The 12,500-nt window shown below is 47.4% G+C and overlaps 1 protein-coding gene across 3 annotated transcripts in view; it reads left to right on the top strand.

The window, feature by feature from the left end:
• The window catches only part of lipeb (lipase, hormone-sensitive b), a 73,340-nt gene that overhangs the window by 13,677 nt on the left and 47,163 nt on the right, over nt 1-12,500 (top strand). For all 3 annotated transcript variants that reach the window (XM_063199648.1, XM_063199649.1, XM_063199650.1), the window contains exons 2-3: nt 6,765-7,105; nt 11,777-12,061. In XM_063199648.1, coding sequence (XP_063055718.1) covers nt 6,765-7,105; nt 11,777-12,061 — 626 coding nt within the window. The remainder of the gene's footprint in view (nt 1-6,764; nt 7,106-11,776; nt 12,062-12,500) is intronic.

The raw sequence follows: 12,500 nt of genomic DNA, 5'->3' as shown, positions 1-12,500 counted from the left end.
TGCCCCCTCACAGTCCTCCCCACCCCCTGCCCTGTCTAAGCATAGTGTCTAATCGTAATGCTGGGGCTAAGGATAAAGAGGAGAGTGTTGGCAGAGACTAGCCTAATGAGAACAGAGGAGATGAGGAGGGGGGAAGCAGAGGAGAAAAGAGGTGGAGGAAACGCACAGGAGGGACGGGAAAAGCAAGGCAGAGAAAGAGGGAAGGCTAGACGCAGAGGGAGAGAAAGAAAAAGGAGAAGGAGAGAAGGAGATGGAGAGAGAGTTGGAGAGAGGGGTGGGGGAAACGAGCTGCAGCTGTCCAGATGTCACAAGGCCATCTCGGCTCTCATGCAACACCAGGGGGAATTTAAAACTCCCCTTAAAAATCCCCTCTCTCTCTTGCTCTCTCTCACTCTCACTCGCTCTCTCTTGCTCTCTCTCTCGCTCTGTCACTGTCCTTTCCTCCCGTTTTTGTCTCTTATTCCCAACACACACACAGACAGCATATTTCCGTAACTTTCTCGCTTCACGGGACTACTTTGTGACATTTTGCATTTTCCAAGTCATTCAAGCACCGCTTGGCGTTTTATTTTAGTCCTTGTCTTTGCCTTGCCCCTGAAATATGTGGACTCTGTGAAATCCAGCATAGCCCTCGTGTGCGTGCGTGCGTGCGTGTGTCCAGGTACGCAGGTGCATGCATCTCTGTAAAACTGCATGGTTATGGCGCAGTGAATATGCTGTGTGTGTGTCTGTGTGTCTGCACTCGCACCTGTGCACCGCAGGTCTTTTCTCCTTGTGCAGTTTTTAGTGAAAGTCAAGGTGACGATGACTCTTACTGTTACTCCCCTAGCTGGAAGGTCTCAGACAACTCTCTCTCTCTCTCTCTCTCTCTCTCTCTCTCTCTCTCTCTCTCTCTCTCTCTCTCTCTCTCTCTCTCTCTCTCTCTCTCTCTCTCTCTCCCTCTCCCTCTCTCTCTCTATGTGTGTGTGTGTGTACCCGCATGTGTGTGTGTGCGTCCCTGCCTTCAGCTCAGGTTAGGGTTGCTCTGATGGGATTACCTGTTGCTTTAATAGAATGAAGCCCTACGTCCTTGCCACTGGCTACCGCCTAGGGGGTGTGTGTGCGTGCTTGTGTTCCCCATATTTCCATCAACACTTCTGCTAAAGACAGACCACAACTCTATTATTTTTGGTTCTGGCCATGTGTAGAGCATCATTGAAGTGGGTATGGTGTCTTTGTTTGCATGTTTGGGTCTACATGCAATATATAGGCTACTATACTGTACAGCTTAGCTGTTGTTATGTCCAAAGACTGAGATTGTGCCGCATGAATGGGTCTATCCGTGGAAAACCTCGGAAGGCCCCTGCTTGACCAGCCTCAGATTTTTTTAAAAATATATATTTTTTGGACTTTTATGCCTTTATTGTGACAGGACAGTTACAGAGGGACAGGAAATGAGTGGGGGAGAGAGAGAGATGGAGAAGGTTCGGTTAATGACCCAGGCCGTAATCGAACCCGAGTTGCTGCGGTAGTAACCTAGTGCCATACCGTTAGGTCATGGGAGGGCCAGACCAGCCTCAGGTTTGGATGAAAACATTCCAGAAGGTTTACACCCTTCCCCACTTTCAAATTGTAGCTCACAACTCACGCTTTTTGTCATTAATAAACCAACTTTCTGTTATTAAAAATTGTCAACTAACCTATCCCTCGACCTGTTTTCTGGAAAGCCACTTTCAGACTGCTGAACGACCCACTTGTAAGTTATGTGTGTGAAGAGTACTGCCTCCAGCCTCTAGCTAAGGTTAGGGTAGGTGTGATAGGAGGATTACTGATGGTTTATCCAACCAAAGAGGTAGGACACTGCACTGCACTGACTTTCCAAGATCACTTGTTCTCTCTCGTTCTCGTTCTCGTTCTCGTTCTCTCTCTCTCTCTCTCTCTCTCTCTCTCTCTCTCTCTCTCTCTCTCTCTCTCTCTCTCTCTCTCTCTCTCTCTCTCTCTCTCTCTCCCTCTCTCATATACACAGAGACACACAGTACAAGGACAGAGGAGGCCACTTTCTATCGCCTCAGGTCCTCTGTCCTTCCTTTTCCTATCGCCTCTCCATGAAACTCTTATCTATTTCTGACACACACACACACACACACACACACACACACACACACACACACACACACACACACACACACACACACACACACACACACACACTCTCAAGTCATGTCAGTCTTTGTCACCGCCCGCCGGCGACCAGACAGACAGGTGAGATTGTGTCGCATTGTTGTTTTTTTCTGTGAAAATAGCTGTGGTAATAGAGGCACAGAAAGACAGGTGGAGATTGGGGGCTATTGTGTTGCCGGGACGACGGACAGACAAGACTAACAGTGACGGCATCCAAAGAGAGACCGGCTGAGCATGTAACGGTGTGTTGTCTTATGTGTGCAAGTCTTAGACAGATAGACGGACAGACAGTACATTAACATTGAATGGGGTACGTACAGAGACGCGCAGCCCTGTCAGTTGACGTTGTATTGTCTTACGTGTGCATCAGACAGACAGACAGACAGACAGACAGACAGACAGACAGACAGACAGACAGACAGACAGACAGACAGACAGACAGACAGACAGACAGACAGACAGACAGACAGACAGACAGACAGACAGCAATAATAAAACAATCCCATCATCAGGTAGACTGCTGTACAGGGAGAGAGAGAGACGAGGTGATGGGCCATTGCCCTTTGCCCTCTTATGTGTGCACTGATAACAGATAGGAAATTGGCACAGGAAATACAAACAGTCAGAACACATACACAGGTAATCACTCCCGAGACAAAAAGTAGATTGAACAGATTTAATTGGGTTAAGTTGTGTGTTCTTTGTGTTGACGGACATAGGCAGGCAGCCAGATGGAACATAGTGTGTAAACAGACAGCCAGACGGACAGACAGATGGAACATGTGTAGTAGACGGACGGACAGACAGACAGGTAAACAGACCAGATCAGACTGTCAGACGTCCCAAATCTCCTGGGAGTCCAGTGCCATTGATAAGCGGTTAGCGGGTGGCTGGAAGCGGGGCCGCTGACAGCTTTTGCTGGGACCAGGACAAAGTCATCCAAATGGGTCCCCAATTCTGGGCCCCCTATCTCCCTGGGCCCAGGATAACATGCTCCTTTGTCCCCCCTGTCGGCGGCCCTGGCTGGAAGTGATACAAAACCTTCCGGAACTCGCACAAATTCCTTTTAGCTAATTAGTGACAAGTGACAGATGCTTTGTGACACGCAGGCAGAGAGAGACCTAGTGAGGAAAAGTGACAGTTCTGTGTCGTGTTTCCACAGATGCCACAGATCTGAATGAATAGGCTACTCTGTTTTTGATAAGCAATATAATGTATTATACCGGCTATTATCAAAATAATGTGTGCTGCTGTAACAATGGTCACATTGTAAAGCAGACACAGGTGATATTATGCATCATTGTATGTGTCCATGAGAAATCCAAGGTGTTCATGTGTGGGTGATGAATGGATCAATGGAGACGGCTCAAACCTTGCAAGATGAACATGGTGATATAATATGTAGGCACACTGCAAAAAATGAAAACCTCAGCAAGTTTATTTTTCTATTTTCAAGTAAAAAAATCTAGTCAACCTTAATTTGAAATAGACTATTTTGACCGGTTTCAAGACATTTGCCAGAGGGGCAAGTAATGTTTTCTAGGTCAGATTTGTTTTTGTTACAAAAAGTAATTGTATTTGTAACAAGTAAAATAAATCTGATTAAGCGTGAGGACCAAAATCCTCACAATTTTGTATAGGGCTGGGCTGTATAACGATATATATCGTTATCGTGATATAAAAGTGTATATTGTGACGTTTCTCCTATATCGTTTATATCGTGATAGTAATTTTATCTATTTTATACAATTGAATATCATTTAATTACATTTCATGTTGTCACAATACACACTATAAGTTAATGTAACTGTAAAAATAAGAATAAAAAGATCAATTTTAAAGAAAGGTTGTTTTGTGACATGAAAAATAAAGAGCAAATAAAGAGAATAACTGAAAACGTATGTAATTGTGCTATATCGTGATATATATCGTTATCGTGATATAAAGTAATCCATATCGTGATATAGTTTTTTTTTTCCATATCGCCCAGCCCTAATTTTGTAATAACTTGGTGTGATGTGATCTGAGGAAGGCCAGGGCAGATGAAACATTATCACCTAAAATAAACCTGTTGTAACTAAGTCTGAGTGTGTGGGACCTTTCCTTTTTCATGTGGTGGTGGTGGTGTGCCTCAGTACCTCAGTACAGAGTGTCTTATAAGGCAGTGGAAGAAGGAGGGCACAGGAGAAATGGTCCGTTAAAATGCACATGAACAGTGCAATTTGTTATCACTATGAGCCTATGCAAATATCTCACCTGCTCCGGCTCCGCTACCAAGAGCCAGCCATCTGCTATAAAGTAGTAAAAAATGCAGCTTTTTTTGCTCTGCTTTACCACTCTTGCTATTTAGTGAATCGCTGTGCAGATTTACTGAGTAACTTCTAGTAAAGTATGGTTAAGGCACTATTTGGTTTCAAACCAGCAAACATTTCCAGCTGTTATAATCCTGCGTACCCAATGATTTCAGCAGTCTATCGGCTATGTTCCTCATCAGAGTTCATATGCTCCTGGTGTTGGATTTTCTCAACAGAGTCGTTGCTAACAAAGTGAGAAACTTGCTTGGTAGTAACAAGTTGGTAACTGGTTAGCAACAATGCTTTTGAGAACCAGTGCCCAGTCTGGCAGTATTCAGACAGGCGTCCAAAAGTGTGCAGGAGCTTGTCTATAGCAGGGCTTCCCAAACTTTACCATGGCAAGGCCCCCCATGTACCGGTCGATTCCAGCCAAGGCCCCCCCTTACATGAGTCATGCCACACTATTTTTTCTATGCATCCCCTTTCACAACCAGGTGAGTCAGTGCCCCACTGAGAAATATACAAAAATACCAACGACAGTAGTAGTAATGCAGAGATGTAATAGATAATAATGCAGTTCTTTCTTTATTTTAGTGTACCTTATTCAATTAATTCATTTATTTATTTATTTTGTTTTGTAATACTTTTCCTGCCAACCTGCCATGGCCTCCTAGCACTGCCTCACGGCCCCCCAGGGGTCCCCGGCCCCCACTTTGAAAACCACTGGTCTATGGGGACTTTGACCTCACCTGCTGAGGGCAGTCAGAGTTCAGCTTGTCACAGTGTGCATTCCAATATGCGACCTTGCGTCCTCCACTTGTGCTTGTGGCCTCACCCCACCTCTTGGCCACGCCTCCGTGGAGAAAACAATAAAGTTTCCCAGCTGTCAGCCTAGCCACAACAACGTTAAGGGGAGTATTCTTCATTCACCATCCAGTTTGCAAATGAGAAAATGACTTTACAATTGAGCTTTTGCTAGATGTTGAAATGTAGTGCTGTTGTCAGTGATGTCATCATGACATATTACCTCCTGGTACGAGGCCACAAGCACAAGTGGAGGACACAAGGTCGCATATTGGAACGCACCCATAGCTGTAGCCATGCTGTAGGTGTAGCTGGGTGAGTGGGTGCTACTACGCTAACCTGCAGCTAAATTTGCTTGTCCTACCAGAAGTCTCGCAGCTCTAGCTACTCTGCTGTTTTTGGTCTGTATGTTTTTGTTTCATGATGTGATGCCAAATTTATGTGCCGTGTTTTTTATATGATGGGATGTTATGTCGTGTCATGTTATCAAATGTTCTTGGTGATGTGTTGATTTCTTTTTTTTTCTGTTCATATTTGCATATTTACCATTCAGGTAAAGTTGATTTCCTTTTTTATGAACCATTACATTGTTTTGTTTGTATCTTTGTTGTTCTCATGTCAGTGTTCAGCTTTTTAGTGGCCCAGTAAATCACCACTAAACCAGCTTTTTGTGGGTAGGATAAAAAAACATAAAGAGCATCCATTCTCTCAGCTGTTGACAGCTTGGCGGAAGCGCTCTTTGAGTAATGGAGGAAAAGAGCTGTGTCTTTGGCGAAGGATTCGCACACATCACATTTTACGACAGCTCACAGTGCTTTGTCTGTCTCTGTCTCTGTGTTTTTCTTACCCCCTCCAAATCCCCTCAATTCCTTTCCCCTCACGTCCTCTTTCTATCCAATCCCTCTCTCTCTCTTCCATTTTCTTCTCTACCCCTTTCTCTTGCGCTCTCCATCCTATGCATTCCAAATGTATTTTTCCCTCTGTCTCTCTGTCTCTCTCTCTGTCTCTCTCTCTCTCCAAAAGAAATCATTTTTGCCTGTCTCTCACTCTGTACAAATCAATTCTCTCTCTCTCTCTCTCTCTCACTCTCTCTCTCTCACTCTCTCACTCTCTCCCCATTCACTCCCTCCATGTACACCAAGTAAAGGGGTATTTTTTCTGTCACATCCATAGCGCATGTCTTTTTTGCCAATTTCTTATAAACCAAGTGTGCTATGGGAATTGTTTTTTTTTTCGTCATAATAAAAGTCAAAGTACTGGGAGAGAGAATAAAAATGTGCAAGGTTGTCATGTGAGTCCAGAGTCCACGGCCATAACGCTGGAATTGCCTCTCTCTCTCTCTTTCTTTCTTTCTTTCTTTCTTTCTTTCTTTCTTTCTTTCTTTCTTTCTTTCTTTCTTTCTTTCTTTCTTTCTTTCTTTCTTTCTTTCTTTCTTTCTTTCTTTCTTTCTTCCTTTCCTGCTTGCTTTCTCTCTCTCTCTCTGCTCTCTGCTCTTTCCTCCTCTAGTGATGGACACCAAGGCGGTGTTTGCGGCCGTGTACGAGGTGTGCGAGGAGAACGCGACCTTCTTCTCCTCCAGCTCCAAGGGAGGCGCAGGCGGAGGAGGCTCCTCATCGGCGTCCTCCTCCTCCTCATCAGCGGGCTCCCCCTCAGGCTCCGGTGGTGGAGGAGGAGGGGGAGGAGGTGGAGGGGGCAGCAGCGCGACGCGGAAGCTGGTGGAGTCCTTGACCACCATTCAGGAGCACGCGCGCAGCCTCGAGCCCGTGGTGGCCGGCTTCGCTGCCATCTACCACCACTTCGACTTCGACCCGCACATACCAGCCAACGGGTACCGCTCGCTTGTCAAGGTGAGTGTGTGTTTCTCTCTGTGTATGTGTTCACCACCACTTTACCCGCACATACCAGCCAAAGGGTACCATTGTTTTGTTGAGGTAAGAGTGTATGTGTGTGTTTCTGTGTGTGTGTGTGTGTGTGTGTGTGTGTGAGAGCCTGTGAGCCTGTGGTGGCCGTCTTCGCTGCCATTTACCACCATTTAGACTTCGACCCGCACATACCAGTCAAAGGGTACCGTTCTTTAGTTGAGGTAAGAGTGTGTGTGTGTGTGTGTGTGCGCGTGTGTGTGTGTGTGTGTGTGTGTGTGTGTGTGTGTGTGTGTGTGTGTGTGTGTGTGTGTGTGTGTGTGTGTGTGTGTGTGTGTGTGTGTGTGTGTGTGTGTGTGTGTGTGTGTGTGTGTGTGTGTGTGCGCGTGTGTGAGCCTATGGTGGCCGGCTTTGCTGCCATCTACCACCATTTTGATTTCGACCCGCACATACCAGCCAACGGGTACCGCTCCCATGTCAAGGTGAGAGTGTGAGTGTGTTACAATATGCAATCTTGCTCCCTCCACTTGTGCTTGTGGCCTCGCCCCGCCTCCTGGCCCCTCCTCCGTGGAGAAAACGATAAAGTTTCCCAGCTGTCAGCCTAGCCACAACAACTTTTGAGGGACTGTTTTTCATTCACCACCCCGATTGCAAATGAGAAGACTTTACAATTGAGCTTTTACAAGATATTGAAATATAATGCTGTTGTCAGTGATGACATCATGACATATTACTTCCTGGTACGAGGAAACAAGCACAAGTGGAGGAGGCAAGGTCGCATATTGTAATGCACTCTCTGTGTGTGTGTGTGTGTGTGTGTGTGTGTGTGTGTGTGTGTGTGTGTGTGTGTGTGTGTGTGTGTGTGTGTGTGTGTGTGTGTGTGTGTGTGTGTGTGTGTGTGTGTGTGTGTGTGTGTGTGTGTGTGTGTGTGTGTGTGTGTGTGTGTGTGTGTGTGTGTGTGTGTGTGTGAGAGAGAGAGCACATGGTGGCCGCCATAGATGTGTATAGACACCAAAGTGGTGACCACCACTTTGACCCACACATACCAGACAACGGGTAGCACTCCTCAGTTATGTGTGTGTGTGTGTGTGTGTGTGTCTGTGTTTGTGTGTGTGTGTTTGTGTGTGTGTGTCTGTGTTTGTGTTTGTGTGTGTGTGTGCGTGGGTGTGCACGCTACGGGGTGGCCAGCATGGCTGACATTCACAACCACTTCGACCCGCACATACCACTCACTTGTCAAGGTGAGGGTGTGTGTCGATGTGTCATTGTATTTCCGTGTATTTGTGTGCAAGGGAGAGCATGTGTGTGTGTGTAAGAGACCCCGTCGTGGCTGACTTTGCAGCCATATACCATCATTTCAACTTCGATCCACACAAACCTGCTAACAGATATCGCCTGCTTGTCAGAGTGGGTGGGTGGGTGTGTTTGTGTGTGTGCGTTACATCCACACATCCATGCCAATGGATATTGCTTCTTGTCCTTGCCGAAGGTGTGTGTGTGTGTGTGTACGTGTGTGTGCGCGTGCGTGCGTCTTCGTGCGTGCGTGCGTGTGTGTGTGTGTGTGTGTATGTGCGCGTACATGTGTGCGTGTGTGTGTGTGTGTGTGTATGTGCGCGTACATGTGTGCGTGTGTGTGTGCGTGCGTGCGTGCGTGCGTGCGTGCGTAAGTATTATAACTGCTTTGTGATCCCTGTCAACAGAGCTACCACTGGCTCATCAAGGTGTATGCGTGTATGTATTCGGCCCATCAATACCATTCTCACTACCTCCCACTTGTCAGTGTGTGTCTGGATGTATTCAACTCCCACATCCCCCCAGCAACTGCCTCTTACTTGGGGTGTGTGTGTGTGTGTCTGTGTCTGTGTCTGTATCTGTGTCTGTGTCTCTGTCTCTGTCTCTGTCTCTGTCTCTGTTTGGCTTTCTTTTTTTGTCGTTCTGGCTACATGCCAATCCAACTGTCCACTTGTGAAGATATGTGTGTGTACTGTACTGTGTAGGTGTTTGATTTTGTGTGTGTCTGTGTGTGTGTGAAGTGTGTACACAATACGACACCCACATCACTATCCATGCTTACCACTCGCCCATCAAGGTGTGCTTATTGTATGTGCATGTGTGTGTGCTGATATATCTGCTTCATCCCATACACATACACCCTTATTTTCTTAGTTGTACATATCAGGTATACACACACGGACATCCTCCAACACACAGTGAAACTTCAATCTATTTCAGAGCCCTGTCGTATCGGCGGCCGCTCTTTTTCAACATGCTCGCTGTAGTTTTTACATGCACATCCAAGGGGGATGATGGACAATTTTTTTTCTAGCCAAGAGCATAAAAGCCTGCTGCTGGAACAGTGTGGAGGCGTGGAGGGCCCATTGATTGTGTCGCTCCCTCGGGGGGTCGCAGGGAAATAAATCGCAGTGTGTGCCGCCATTTAGAATCATTTAAATAGTTTTTCCTGTTACTCAAATGGTCGGGTTCAGGGTGGCAACTGCATCTAGTCGTTTTTTTGTGGTTCTTTTTGCTACAATCTGCCTCGCTGCCTGCCTGGCTGGCAGCTATCTTTTATCTGAGCCATCTCTCTCTTTTTATTTCTCCTCTCTCTTTCTTTCTTTCTTTCTCCCTCTCCCTTCTCCCTTCTCTCTCTCTCTCTCTCTCTCTCTCTCTCTCTCTCTCTCTCTCTCTCTCTCGCTCTCTCTCTCTCTCGCGCTCTCTCTCTCTCTCTCTCTCCCTCCTGCCTGGGTAATTGAACTGCCTTTTGGAATAATTAAATTGCCACACAGATTTTTATTTCTTGTCTTTTTATGTCTTTCCATCTCTTTTACTCTGCCCAATTTTTCATTATCTTTCCCCGTCTCTCATTCTCTTTCTGTCCACCTTCCTCACTCGTTCACAGCTTCTCTCCTCCTCCTCTTGCTTCTTTCCTCCTAACTCATCTCTCTCTCTCTCTCTCTCTCTCTCTCTCTCTCTCCCTCTCTCTCTCCCTCTCTCTCTCCCTCTCTCTCCTTCCTGTGCTGAGTCTCCTGTGGTGCACTTGTTTGTTGGAGGCTGCTAATCGTCCTGAGGGAGCTGTTCTCTCTTCCCTCTGGTGGCATATGCACTGCTTTTAAAGAAAGCCTTCCTAAAGACATCACACACACACACACACACACACACACACACACACACACACACACACACACACACACACACACACACACACACACACACACACACACACACACACACACACACACACACACACACACATATATATTTGGCTCCTTTTATGTCCATTTTATTTTTAAACCCTTTTAGTGTTTTTAGCTTGTTTTTTCGTTTAGCATCTTTTTTTCCCTTTCAAGGTATTTCACTTTTTAGAGTGTATCCATTTTCTCTTGGAAAATTTGTGCAAGCAGTCTTGTGGCCGTAAGCCACTCGAGGGGAGGAAAATGAACAAAAGCTAGAGGGGTCATCAGTCTTATACCCTTTCAAGCTGGATAAATCGCAAAAAGCCAGCGAGTGTGCCATTTAGGCCGTCTCACACCGCGCTCTGAATACCTGAAGGCCCAAACTCGAAATGTTCCTAGGGAAGAAAAGAAAAGATATTATTATCAGGGGATGAGAGTTCTTCATAACACAATGAGAGTGTAATATATTCTTCTCACTGACCTGGGACATGGCCTGGATGATTGAGAATCTTCACGGGCAATATGAAGTATTCTTTTCACCTTTTCTTTCTTTCTTTTCTCTCCCGTCTATTTGTCTGTCTGTCTGTCTGTCTGTCTGTCTGTCTGTCTGTCTGTCTGCCCACCGCAAAGATCACCTCCTGAGGGGAGTAGAGAAGACAATACTACTTCATGCATATGTCTGTCTGTCTGTCTGTCTGTTTCTCTGTCTGTCTGTCTGTCTGTTTCTCTGTCTGTCTGTCTGTCTATCTATCTGTCTGTCTGTCTGTCTGCCCACCCACCTCAAAGATCACCTCCTGAGGGGAGTAGAGAAGACAATACTACTTCATGCATTTATCTGTCTGTCTGTCTGTCTGTCTCTGCAGGCTGGGTGGTAATTACTGCTGTGTAATATGGTCACTGATGCAGGGATCGGGCTATATCGTATGGCAGCACATATGGCAACACAATTGATCTCTGTTCCCCTGTCCACCTTCCCCTCACCCTGCCCTCCATCTCTATCCATCCTGACCACCGTCCTGCCTCTCCCCATCGTCATTCTGCCCCCCACCCATTTTAATGGCCCACCTTCTCCGCTGTCATCTATAATCACCCCTCCCACGTCTCAGGCCATCCTGCTCTTTCCACTCCTTCCCACCTCTCCACCTTATCAACCGCATCCTCTTTTGACTCGGGCCGGAACTCGCTGTAGCCGCTCGCACCCACAATGCAATTCAAATACCAGTCATCCAGAGTCACATTTTTTTCATCCATTATGGAGTCGCACCCATTGTCCATGCGCACTGTGGCGACAGTCGTCAGGCGCCTCAGTACTACCCCATGGCCTATGCCTTTTCCAAGGAGTGATTCTAATGTCTTTGCTCTTGCCCTCCAGCCCCCCATCCTCCACGCTTATTTCACCTCTCCCTTCCCCTCCACCCTCTCCCTCCAGTATCCACCTTCCACCCTCTCCTCCAGTATCAGTGATATCTACTTCCTCCTTCCCCAGGTGGTGCGCTGCTGCCTCCTCCACATCGTCCACAAGGGGCGCTACATCGCCGCCAGCCGCCGCAGCATCTTCTTCCGCGTGGCGCACCAGGCGGGCGAGATGGAGGCCTACAGCCGGGCGCTGTGCCAGCTGCGCGCCCTGCTCTACCTGGCGCAGCGGCTGCTGCACGACAACGGCCACGGCAACCTCTTCTTCCAGGAGGAGAGCGGACTCAGCCAGAGCTTCATGAGGGAGTACGCCTCCATGCACAAGGGCTGCTTCTACGGCCGGTGTCTCGGCTTCCAGGTGAGAGGAGAGGAGAGGAGAGGAAAGGGGAGGGGGGGAGAGCGAAGTGTGTGTGTGTGTGTGTGCGTGTGCGTGTGCGTGTGCGTGTGCGTGTGTGCGTGTGTGCGTGTGTGCGTGCGTGCGTGCGTGCGTGCGTGCGTGCGTGCGTGCGTGCGTGCGTGCGTGCGTGCGTGCGTGCGTGCGTGCGTGCGTGCGTGCGGCCTACATGCACAAGGGCTGCTTCTACGGCAGGTGCCTCTGCTTGAGAGATGTGTGCGTGCATGGGTGTGTGTGGGTGCGCGTGTGCGTGCATGCATTCATGCGATTATGTATGTACGCCTCCATGCACAGGGGCTGCTTGTGTGGATGCTGCCAGGGCTTTCAGATGAGAGTGGAAACTGGTTGTGTGTATTGATTAGAGAGCTTGACATTGTCTGTGTCTGTATTTGATTATAGTTTC

The sequence above is a fragment of the Engraulis encrasicolus genome, chromosome 5 (genome assembly GCF_034702125.1).
Source record: "Engraulis encrasicolus isolate BLACKSEA-1 chromosome 5, IST_EnEncr_1.0, whole genome shotgun sequence".
Classification (NCBI taxonomy): Eukaryota; Metazoa; Chordata; class Actinopteri; order Clupeiformes; family Engraulidae; genus Engraulis; species Engraulis encrasicolus.
Note: the sequence above shows the minus strand (reverse complement) of the source record. Positions and strands in the feature narration are given on the sequence as shown.